This window comes from Hyaena hyaena, unplaced genomic scaffold (assembly GCF_003009895.1).
Source record: "Hyaena hyaena isolate Hyena2069 unplaced genomic scaffold, ASM300989v1 scaffold_1170, whole genome shotgun sequence".
Lineage (NCBI taxonomy): Eukaryota > Metazoa > Chordata > Mammalia > Carnivora > Hyaenidae > Hyaena > Hyaena hyaena.
In genome coordinates this window covers 2,750-15,449 of record NW_024081801.1, presented here as the reverse complement: position 1 = coordinate 15,449, position 12,700 = coordinate 2,750, and the positions used below count along the sequence as shown (strand labels likewise).

The following is a 12,700-nucleotide window of genomic DNA, read 5'->3' as shown; positions in this document are numbered from 1 at the left end:
AAAAAAAAAAAAAAAAAAAAAATTTAAAAAAAAAAAAAAAAAAAGAAGATATGCTAATGTTAATATGAAACCCAATTGTTGAACATCCAATTCCAATCTAAATTGTATTTTCTTTCTGACTCCACAGGCTTCAGATGTATTTGTTATTATGGAGATTCCTATCTAGAATTTCGGAATGTGTTGTTAAGTCCACAAAGTAACATTTCACTAGAATTTCATACCTTCAACTCCTCTGGACTCCTGCTCTATATCAAGCAAGACTCAAATTCAGCAGATGAGTTTTTTATTCAACTATTTATTGAAAATGGTACTTTAAAGGTAAGCCATTATATTCTATTTAAAGGAATTTTAGAAAGTTCTTATTCTTTGGTGGTTATTATCAAAATAAAACTGTATCTTAAATAAATCTTTTATAATCGTCACTAGGCTGTGTGTTCTGTTTTGTAATTTTTTGTGTTTACTATTTATATATCAAAATAGTATATACTTTGAATAGCTTTCATTCTCTGCTCTTTATTTTTAACCTTTATCTGCTGTTATGTTTCCAAATATCCTAGTGATGATAACTGCTACCATTTTTTATAGCTTTAATGGAATATGTGATCTGGGGAGCCCAAAGATTTTTTTCAGAGGATCCTTAAGGGAAAAACTATCTTCATAATACTGTTGTTTGCTTTTTCCACTTTCATTCTCGTATACAGTGGAGTTTTCCAGAGACTGCATGGCATGTGATGATGTCATCTTTCTGATCACTAATGTAATGTGTACTTCCACATTTTTGTATTTTAAAAATGTCTGTTTTAATTTTAATATTATAAATACTGGTAAACAAAAACTCTTTGGGTCCTCAATAATTTTTAAGAGCACAAAGAGATTTTGAGATCAAAAAGTTTGAGATCATGGGTTTAACACTTGGTAATCTTTATAACAACCTCCTTTTAAAAGTCCAACATCGGGGCACCCAGGTGGCTCTGTCAGTTAATCATCCAACTTTGGCTCAGGTCGTGATCTCACCATTCCCGAGATGAAGCCAAGCATTGGGTCTATACTGGCAGTTGGGAGCCTGGAGCCTGTTTTGGATTTTGTATCTTCTCTCTCTCTGCCCCCTCCCCGCTCACATCTGTCTCTGACTCTCAAATATAAACATTAAAAAAAATTAAAAGTCCAAGATCACACAGCTAACAAACATTAAGGCTGACTTTGAGTTGAAAGTGTGTGCTCTTCTTTGAATACTGTTCTACCTTAACAAATCAACTCCTATTCCTGAGGTAAATACCCAGATTAAGGAAGTCATCCAAATCTCACTGCAATAAAGTAATTAACTCAACATAGCCTAATATATGAAATATAACACTGTATTTTATCTATCATTTCTTTTATGATGTGATTTAAATATGTGAATTTCCATGAAATAGTGAGTTATACCTTCTAATTTAAATAAGTCACATTATACCAGTTTGACTTTCTTTAAATATTCATCTTTCTTAAGTAATATAATATATATACATAATTTAGCACAAAGTCTGATATCATTAATAAAATATCAGCCAGATGTAGGCATTAGTAGTTGTAGCATTTTTACTCATTCATGCATTTGTTCACTCATTTATTGAAGATTTATCTATCACCAGGAACTTTGCCAGTGGTTCTGAGGTTTCATTGGTAAACATAACCCACTTTATTTTCCTCATATTGCTTCCAATTGATTACAGATAATAATAGGAACAGGAGTTTCTTACAGGAGTAAGAAAATAGAATTTTGTAATAAATAGAACACAGTAATTAATCATCAAACATCAGTATTAGCTTCAAGTTTGCTGATCCTGGCTCTACAGCATTTTCCTCAACTAAGACCAGTTTTTTATTCTTATAATAAGCATAAAAAATATGGAGACCAATATAAAAAATTATAAAACACATAATATTGAGCATTGGTCATGTTCAAAATGTTTCCCCTCAGCACAAATTCCTGCTGCAAACTCCCATTAACTGAGTGTCTCTGTCAGTTAGTTCCTCTCACACTGTGGACATCTCCATAGGCATTTTGAGGAATTACCAGAGACTTGCAGGATTGTGGGTGAAATATTTTATGAAATAATGACCGATGGAGACTCACTTTCAGATGGATAAAAATAAATTCACAATAGGTTGAATCAAGACATCGAGGAATTATAAATCCATAATGGAAGAAAAGATTTGTGGAATTTATTTCTTTTAGATTTTATGACAAAGGATATATATTCATGTCTAAATAATAACTACTATAGTTTACTGAATTGAAATTATGTGTAAGACTCCATCTTAAGAAATGAATTAAGATGATCAGCTCTGGAGTTAGACTCTGAGTTTAGAGCCCAGCTCTCCCACTTAGGAGCTCCGAGACCTTGCAAGTCACTTAAGCACTTTGTCCTTAAATTGACTCACTTGTAAAATGAAGGTAATAAAGACTGTTGCGAAGCTTAAATTAATAAATGAATAAATGTTGAGAAGTAAATGTAATATAATGAATAAATAAGTAAATGCATATAAACATGTAAAAGGATGTCTGGGACATATTAATCAAATGTGAGGGTTAGGTATTTTCTCTCTGCCTGTTGCAAAGATCCTGCAGACAAGCTAGGCTTCTCACATAGTTCAGTATTACACATGCTCTTAGGACTCTTTTAAGAATAGTAAGGAATTTTTACTTTGTTGTGTAAGTCCAAAATTCATGTTCTTCTCACATCACTGCTTCCTTGTGATGATTTAAGAGAAATTTCAGTGTTATTCTGTCTTCATGATTTTAAGATTTTCCTTGTTCCACTATGATTTGTGAGACTATGCTCCAATTTCTTCATCTATTTTAAAAGTATAATCATATGGGGAATGCACTTACATTACAATTTTCACAAAAAGACATATTTACGGTTGAACTTTTACAGTGATCATAATTTAAGATCTATTCTAGAAATGTAGAATTGTTAGTTTTTTTAGGAAATATAAGTTTTAGGAAAGTTTAATAATATGAAACTTAATTTTAATTTTTATTTTTTGTAACAATTTTTAAAAACACTTTACTAGCTCTTGAATAACAAGGAAGTAAGTGCATACATAATATCCATTGTTGGTACTCAGAAACCAGTCCGCAGACTTATTTTCTGTGTTGCAAATCACTGTGCTTCTCTGGCTAGTGGCAAACCTTAGTTTCCACCTCTGAATAATGGAGCTAATAAGAGAATAGTACCTACTTCATAGATTTTTGTTTTTTATTTTGTATTGTAAGGAAGCAATCAGTTGCTACTTATAAAGTGTTTTAAAACTCTATGATACTCAATCACTCAGTAGACAGTAGCTACTGTGTATATATGTCATATATATCTATATATGTCACAAATGAACTATTTATAATAAAAGAAAAATTCAAGTAAAAATAATAGAATGGTCCATTAAATATTTTATATATGTTTAACTTTGACAGCTTTGAAGATAAAAGGGAATTATTAACATCTTATCATTATATCATTAAAATGATAAAATATGCTATACATTTAAATATACTATTTAACATATTTCTTAAAGCCAACTGATACATAATTTTGTAAAGGAATTTTTTGCAATGGCCAAATATCATAAAATTAAAATGGTATAATTTTTATCTTTGGACTACGTGTGGGGTTTTAGGTATATCAACTTTAATATAGCTAGATGCACAAGAATTATGCAACACTATGCAACTGTGTTTCTTTAACTTATACGTGAGTTACTGATTTCTTGTTGATATGATACACCCCTTTCCGGAAAAGGATGGCTGTACTGTAACTAATATATGTGCAGGTACATGCTGTTAGAGGGTGATTAGACCACTGCAGCCTACTTGTGGAATTCGCGGGGTCCTGATCAAATGTACCTGTTGTAGACATGATCTGTCCCCTTTGAAAATATAACTTGGCTCAATTAGTAGTAACCCTAAAAAAAACCCCACCCCCCGCAGCCTCAGAAAGCTTAGAATAAATGGTTAGCTTCCATAATCTTTATGGTTTTCTTCCTTGGACTTTAACATCACCCTCTACACTGTATTCACTGATCTTCATGTTGCTCAACTGGTAGTATGTAAGGAAGCTTGCTGATAATACTCATTTTCTGCTAGTAGAAAAAGCTGCTTTCTCAACCATGTTCCCCAGAATATTGGAAGAGAAACCAAAAGTGTGTGTGTGTATGTATGTGTGCATGTACACATAATGTGTGTGTGTGTGTGTGTATTTATATGCATATATATAATACTTATACATTTATGTATTTTAATTCTAGCCTTTATTAGTTATATGCCTTGAATGTTCACATCTCTTTAAGTTTCAGACTCTTTGTCTCCAAAGCAATATAAATTTTATTTGTAAATTATAAGTCCATTGCAAATATTATGTGTTAATTTCATTGTGAAAAGCTGAAGGAAACTTTTTTTTCCTATAGTACCACTTTTTCTGTGCTGGTGAAGCAAAATTGAGAAGCATTAACACTACTATTAAAGTGGATGATGGACAAAAGTATACACTGCTTATCAGGTAATCGATACCTATTTTGTTGGAGACTTACAATTATTATAAGTAACAAAGACTGTTCCTTTGGATGTTGTTTTTGCCTTTTAAAGTCGAGGTTATCCCGATTAGTATACACATGCACTTGAATGTGAATTAATGTTTATCAAGCCATTCTGTCTTTTCTCTATGTCCTTAAAATAGTACCGAGGAAAGAATGTTATAGGGGTTATATTATCTATGAAATTACATAAGCGGCTTTACAAAGAAGTCATGAAAGCTTCATAGTATTTTCAAATTAGAGAAATCATAAAAAGCAAATAAAGTGGTATTTCTTTTGATAAGCAAAGTTAAACATATTCACTGTGGAAAATTTGGAACATCCAGAAATACATAAAGAAGAAATTTAAAATTATTCTTTATATCACAGTCAAGATAGAATAGTGAACATGTATTGCTCTATTCCCAAAAGCTGTGTTTGAAGGTGACTCTCTCCCCAAACCCTCACCAATATCAGTATAATTTTGCCAATCTGGATAAGTAAAAATGATATTTTCCCTTAATTGTCCTTCTTTGACTTATGACAAAGCCTGTTTTTTTAATATAGGATTAATACCTTTATATTATGTGTTTTGCCTCCCTCCATTGTTTTTTTTTTGTTTTTTTTTTTTTACTTATATGGTACTTTAAAAAACATACCACCATCCTATTCAGTATGGAGACTAATATACGTTATTTGGTTACAACAGGACATGATTATTTAGTAATAATAATTATCTGTTTAAAGTCAAAAAAGAGGAAAGCAAAAAGGCTAAAACAGGGATGAGGAAAGAAGTTATTTGGAAAGTTTTAAGGATGTTGTACTCTCTTTCAGCCAGAACTTTCCAAATTCTGTCCTCGAAGCATTTCATATTTTTTAGAAAACTGACCAAAAAAAAGTATTATCAACTAAATTGAGGAAAGGCTACATGACATATACCACCTTTGACTGCTCAAAATGCACAGGAGCTTTTTAAAACCTCTAAGATACATTTAATAAGGTCTTACTTGCTTTGCTTAACTCAAAATACAAGCGCAGAACCCTTTAATATTTTATTAACATTTTAACCTTTGAATAGTTAATGTTGGGGGCAATGCACTTTGGTAAGTGCCATCTTAGCTGAGATAACAATATTTCTGAGCAGAGACTACCATCATCTGGAGGGAAAGCAGGTATATGAGCATTAGGGCTGCAGTAAAAATCAGTTATAAAAGACATATTTTAGCTCCTGAAGGAAACAAAGACAGATGAGAAATGATGTGAAAACATTTTCTGGACTGGGGTTTGTTGAAAAAGAGTTTAAAAAATCATTGAAGACACAGAAATCATACTTAAAGTTTATTAAACACCAATAATGTGTCAGGTGGTAATTTTATAACATGAATTTATTTATTGTTAAGAACAATTCTTAGTATTATCTGCATTTTCCACATGCAAAACTGACAGATTAAATACAGAAAAGGACATAGTTTTAAAAAATGGCACAATACCAAGGCTGCTCTTATTCCAAAATGAGAAGGTGTCTTTTAAGGTATAGACCCTATGATCCATGATGTAGAAACATAATATGATTTGGTTTCTTAATCCTAAAAGAACTGCTGTATAGTCAAGATAAGACAAAGATAAGAATTTTAGGGGTCCCTGGGTGGCTCAGTCGGTTAAGCGTCTGACTTTGGCTCAGGTCATGATCTCACAGTTAGTGGGTTTGGGCCCCGTGTTGGGCTCTGCGCTGACTGCCAGCTCAGAGCCTGGAGCCTGTTTTGGATTTTGTATCTCCCTCTCTCTCTCTGACCTTCCCCTGTTCATGCTGTCTCTCTCTCTCTCTCAGAAATAAATAAAACATTAAAAAAATTAAAAAAAAATTTTTAAGTGACCTGCCCAATGAAAGACTAATAGCAGTAAGAACGATATTTGCACATATTAAACAGCAAGTAGCTATAACTAATCATAATGAGATTCATAAAGCCCATCATATTGGTTTGGTCAGGCTGCCATAACAAGTAGCACACATTGGCTGCTTAACCAACAGAAAGTGATTTTCTCATAATTTTGGAGACTAGAAGCCTGAGATCAAGCTGTCAGCAGGGTTGGTTCTTTAGAGAGCTCTCTGCTTGGCTTGTAGATGGTTGTCTTCTCTTTGTGTCTTCACATCATTTTCCTTGGTGTATATCTGTGTCCTAAATTCCTCTTTGTATAAAGACATCAATCATCTCATTTTAAGTTCTTACCTCGTTAAAGACCCCATCTTCAAATATGTCACATTCTGAAGCACTGGGGGTTAGGACTTCAACATATGAATATTGCAGTGGACATAATTCAGTCCATAACATTCATTTGCATATTTGAAGATGAGGCTCAGAGAAGGTAGACATCTTTCTCCAGATCACATTGTTAGACAGTAGGAGGTGTTAAAAAATATTCAGCAAAGTAAATTTGAAGATCTGATTGGCCTTATTAAATGATTCTTGAATTGGGCAGCATCCCATCTAGCAAGTAGAGGGAGTTTTTGCTGAGATATATATTTTTTTCTTTTAGAGAGAGCGAGTGTACCTGTGAGCTGAGGAGAGAGTTAGAGGGGCAGGGAGAGAGAGAATCTTAAGCAGGTTCACACTCAGCACGGAGCCTGACATGGGGCCTGATCCCATGATCCTGGGATCATGACCCAAGCCTAAGTCAAGAGTTGAATACTCAACCTATGGAGCCACTCATGAACCCCAAACAAAAGAAAGATTTTTAAAGGCAGAGAGAAGGCATTAAAAAAAGGAATTTATTAGCAAGGAATATATTGTTTAGGCAAGGTTACCCTCCAAAGGGGAATGGAAAGGGTCTATCAGTAAATTTCCTAGTATTGACCAAGATATTACATGTTGACTGCTTAAAGATTATATTTTCAGGGAATTAAAACTGCAGTTAGGTTAGGTATTAACTCTGCTGACTTGGCCTAAGTGATGCCATTTTTAGCCTGTGGTTTTCCTTTTAACAGAGGGCAAGATTAGAACCATGATCTTCTGCTTTCTGACCTGATCATTTTTTTCTACTCTAATATGTCCAGTTAGTGTTTTAAAAGTGACAACATACTATTTAAAATCTTCTTTAAAAGAAGCATTAAGGGGCCTCTGAGTAACTTGGTAGGTTAAGCATCTGACTTCTGTGATGTCACAGTTCATGGGCTCGAGCCCCGCTTGGTCTCTGTGCTGACAGCTCAGAGCCTGGAGCCTTCTTTGGATTCGGTCTCTCTCTCTCTCTCTCTCTTTCAAAAATAAATAAATATTAAAGCATTTTTTAAATAAAAGAAACATTAAATGTAAAACATTTAAAAATCCTAAGAACACATACTTTACACTGTCCTCATCACAAGTAACTTTTGAAGATATTTAACAACTAAAAAAATCACTTTCTTTTTATGTTCTATGACATTATTGCAACTTACCTACAATTGTTGCTTTTAATTTTTATCAAATAGTAGTTGATAATCTGTTTGTATCTGTTTTAAATTCTCTAAATTCAGAAATATTTCTTCACAAGCTTTTGATTTATTTGAAGCAAGGCAATTTATACAAAAATGCTTTTGTCTGTGATTATCATCTATAAAGAACAACAGTGGGTTTCCATTAATTTTATTTTTCTATACCTTTAAAATATACTTCTAGATGTAAAAGGGAAAACTTATCTGTAATTTTAAGTTTAACTCAATTCAAGAATGCTGTCATCAATAATTTTTTTAACCATTAACATACTCTTTAAAGATAAATGGCATTCACACGTTTGACTTCCAGATCTACACTCTTTTATGTTGTTTCTGGTGAATGACATTACCCATTGAGTATGAATATAGGTGAAGCATCTTTCCTCACATGCTCTTATGGAACTAGAAGAAAAAGAATAGCAAGGTTGCACTCAGCCCATGATGAAGTGCTCTCACAAAGAGTGAAACAAATATGCTCCAAGAAAAAGTAACTGAGCTCATTATTTTTTACAACAAGGAAAGACAGAGTGTTCTGCAGAGCAGCATGGCCCTTTTAAAAAAGAAATGTGGATTGCTTACCTTAACAAAAAGCAGGAAGGAAAATATGGAATGTTGAAATCAGGTGAAACATACACTAGTATAATAAAGATACTAAGGAGTGCTTATATTAAAAACTATTTTAGTGAGAAATTAGCAATAGCTGTTACTTATTTTTCAGTGGAAGAAGGGAAAGTGAAAATGGGACCAGGCAGTGATATTAGGCTAGTGAACAACAGCATACAGCATACCAATAGGAAAAGAAACACAATAGGTATCCATTTGTTACTCCACTCCTGAATACTGTAGAGGTATTTATTTAAACATAAGGTGCTGAGAGAATCTAAGATAGTGGTGCATGTATTCTCAGGCAAACCCAAATCTGAGAGTGTGATGTAGCATTTTATCCACATCTATTGGTATATTTACCATAATTATGTATTTTCTATTAATTAAATACCTCATGTACCAGTGTTATAAACATCATTGCATATATTACATGATTATATCTCTTATTATATATGATATAATTGTATGTTAATACATTATAGTATTATAATAATAGAGTTTGCATTTAATGTATGTATGTATATACTTTATGGGACTTTTCCTTTAAAGCCCTACTTAATATTTACCTTTGTTTTTGGAAGGAGATAGGATTTGGGAATCAAAAATAGAAATAAATCAGGTTTTTCTTACCTCCTCAATTATGGGCCTTAAAAGTTTTTTTTTTACATGCCTGCCAATTAAAATATATATCCCTGGGGCGCCTGAGTGGCTTAGTCGGTTAAGCGTCCGACTTTCGCTTAGGTCATGATCTCGCGGTTCGTGGGTTCGAGCCCCGCGTCGGGCTCTGTGCTGACTGCCAGCTCAGAGCCTGGAGCCTGTTTCAGTCTGTGACTCCCTCTCTCTCTGACCCTCCCCTGCTCACGCTGTCTGTCTGTCTCTCTCTCCCTCCTAGAAATAAAAATAAAACATTAAAAAAAATTTTTTTAAATATATATCCCTGCCTTAAAAAACAAAAATCATTCATTTCCTGCCTTAGTCATACACTCTTAGTCTACATCCTGATTTGTAAGTAAATTGTATAAACTACCCATTCTCCTGGAGTTACCTCATGGAGAATTCATTGATTTGGCACTTTGATTTGGGGTAAGCACCTCTTACACTGAGAGCTGTACAGATCAAATAAAGCAGAACAAATGAGAACATCTTGAGTCACTCTTGAGAGAATCATTTACCAGCTACTGTTAAGGGTTAGTCATATGGACATACGATAAATTATAGTGAATTTTGAAAAAGAGCATAGTGGATATAAGAACAGTAAATGGGACTTAAGAAGACTGACATGCGCCAATGAAACTTCCACATTAACAAATATTTTTTCAAGTGAAACAAATTTGTTTGTCAACTGGATACAAAGCCTGTACCATACTGACATTGTTTCTGTTAGGTGATGATAGGAGGATGCTCCTTAGGGAATAGTATCAAAAGGAAAGGAAGAAATAATATATATTTGAGACTAATTAGGTAGGAAAGAGTGAGGATAAGGTCTGTAGATGCAATGGCAGTCAGATTGTATAGGTCATCAAATGCCACATCATATATAATAAAGACCGACTAGAGAATTTTTAATTAAGGGAACAGATAATATGATCAAAGAAGTATTCACTTTCCTTAATAGAGTATGCTAAACTACAGTATATAGTAGACTCTAGATTTCTACACCTCTCCAGATCCACTCTATAGTTTCTTCTCCAGTCCTTCAAAATTGACCTGTGTAAATTACATTATGGGCTCTGTAGCGAGTTGCATTGTGTTCCTGCAGAATTTGGGTGTCCTAACCTCCAGTGTCTCAGAATGTGGACCTATTTGGAGATAGGAGTCTTTAAAGAGGTAATGAAGTTGAACTAAGGTCGTTAAATTGAGCTCTAATCCGGAATGACCAGTATCCTTTGTAAAAAGGAAATTAGGACATAGACACATACAGAGGAAAGACAATGTAAAACTATAAGGAGAAGGCTGCTATCTACAAGTGAGGGAGAGAGACCTGGAACAAAGCCTTCTCTCACAGCCCTCAGAAGGAACCAGCCCTGCTGGCACCTTGATCTTGGGCTTCAAGGCCACAAAATTATGAAACAAAACATTCCGTTTATTTAGGCCACCTGGTTTGTGCGTCTGTGTTGAGGCAGGTCTAGCAAACTAATACAAGCTCCCTAGTCCTCTGGCTTCCTATTGGGTCTTCAATGGGCAACACTGACAGGAAATTCAAAAAGCAGGCAATTAAAGTCAGGTTATATGTTCTCTTGGCCTTGTGTGGTATCCTAGGGACTGGCTCATTCTCTCCAGTGAAGGTCTCAGCTCCTGGCAGGTGACCTCTCCTCCAGTTTGCTAACTCTTTTCTTCCTGGTACCCTTGAGATAAGAAGTGGTATCAGACTATGTTGTGCTCCTGGAAAACAGAACTATCTCATGTAGCTTTCCTACGTCTGCACCACATCTTTGTAGAGTGTGTTCATCCATTCTTATTCAAGTTTTTAGTTTCAATGTGGCATATGTTTTGGGCCAAAAACATGACTCCCCTCCAGTTAACATGGCAGAAAATGGTTGGATGGTTTAATGGAGACAGGCCTACAAGTAGGGTGTCTCACTTCTGTTGGCCTTCTGTTAGCTAGAATTTAGCCATGTGAACACACATAATGGGAAAGGGAATTGCAGAAGATTTTCTAGCTATGCATCTAGGAAGAAACTAATTGAAACAATGTGTAGTACACAAGATGAGAACTATTTCTATAAGGGAAAGTAAGATAACTTTTTACCTTTAGAGATAAAGACAAAAGTAGTCAGTAAACAAAGTCTGTAATTTGAATCACAGTATTCATATTTCTTTTATCTTAGATCTGAGGGAGTTACTGGACTGCTTATAAGAAGAAAATAGAAATTAATATATTTATACCATTTATTTATTCAGTAACTATAACTTGTTTGAAAATACATAACTATCAAATTACAGATTATAATTAATTGTTTCATCCCACTATGTTTTTATAACTGAACATATCTCAACAAATAATGTCTTACCCAAACTGTGGGTGCATGTTACCCATGAATGATAAATTACTTCATCTTCACACTGTAAACCTTGAACTTTTTGTCTAAGTGATAGAAAACATAAAAATGCAGCACACTGTGCATTCAGATCATAATGAAATAATGTACGTGTGTGTGTGTGTGTGTGTGTGTGTGTGTGTAAACCAACACATCATTCATATATACATATGAACCCGGGGCAATTGCACATTGTTAACACAGTAAGCATCAAAATCTTCACTTCTTTTGAAGATATTAATAATAACACCAAGAACTTGAGATGTGTCAACCAAAGCAGGATTGCTTTGGCACAGAATGCTGGAAAATCAGTGAGGTGGAAAAGAAAAGAAAGAAACCATTTAACCACTTTCCAACAAGTAAACATTTTTTTCTCTAACTAAATGTGTATGTTATTTCATTAATCTTTTCATTAACTACTGTCAGTAGTGTTAAGAAAAACATGGCAATGGAATAATGATTTTACTTCAACTTAAACAAAATAAAGAATGAACAATTGATTTTGATTCTAAAGCTATATTTATAAAGAATCAGCAAAATGTTCCTCTAACATAAACTTACTTTTCTTTTTCCCCCAATGGGATATATTCATTCAAAGCAAAATACAGTGAATAGGAGTGAAATTTGATCACTTTGGAAAAGAGAATTTTTTTATAGTTTATTGTCAAGTTGGTTTCCATATAACACCCAGGGCTACAAGTGCCCGTCTCCATGGCCATCACCCATTTTCCCCTCTCCCCCACCCTCCTTAACCCTCAGTTTGTTCTCAGTATTTAAGAGTCTCTTATGATTTGCCTCCCTCCTTCTCCTTAACTATATTTCCTCTTCCCCTCCCCCATGGTCCTCTGTTAAGTTTTTCCTGTTGCACATATGAGTGAAAACGTATGGTATCTGTCCTTCTCTGCCTGACCTATTTAGCATAATACCCTCAAGTTCAATCCACGTTGCTGCAAATGGCCAGATTTTATTCTTTCTCATTGCCATGTAGTATTCCATTGTATAGATAAACCCATCTTGATCCATTCGTCAGTTGATGGAC

At 34.1% G+C, this 12,700-nt stretch overlaps 1 protein-coding gene across 1 annotated transcript in view; it reads left to right on the top strand.

Annotated features, from left to right (window-relative positions):
* Positions 1-4,538, top strand: part of LOC120224399 (protein eyes shut homolog) — a gene marked incomplete at its 3' end in the record, with an annotated part of 132,040 nt that extends 127,502 nt beyond the window's left edge. Inside the window, exons 3-4 of the mRNA XM_039222640.1 lie at positions 128-318; positions 4,447-4,538. Of these exons, the coding sequence (XP_039078571.1) occupies positions 128-318; positions 4,447-4,538 (283 nt within the window). The remainder of the gene's footprint in view (positions 1-127; positions 319-4,446) is intronic.
* Positions 4,539-12,700: the final 8,162 nt, after the last annotated feature.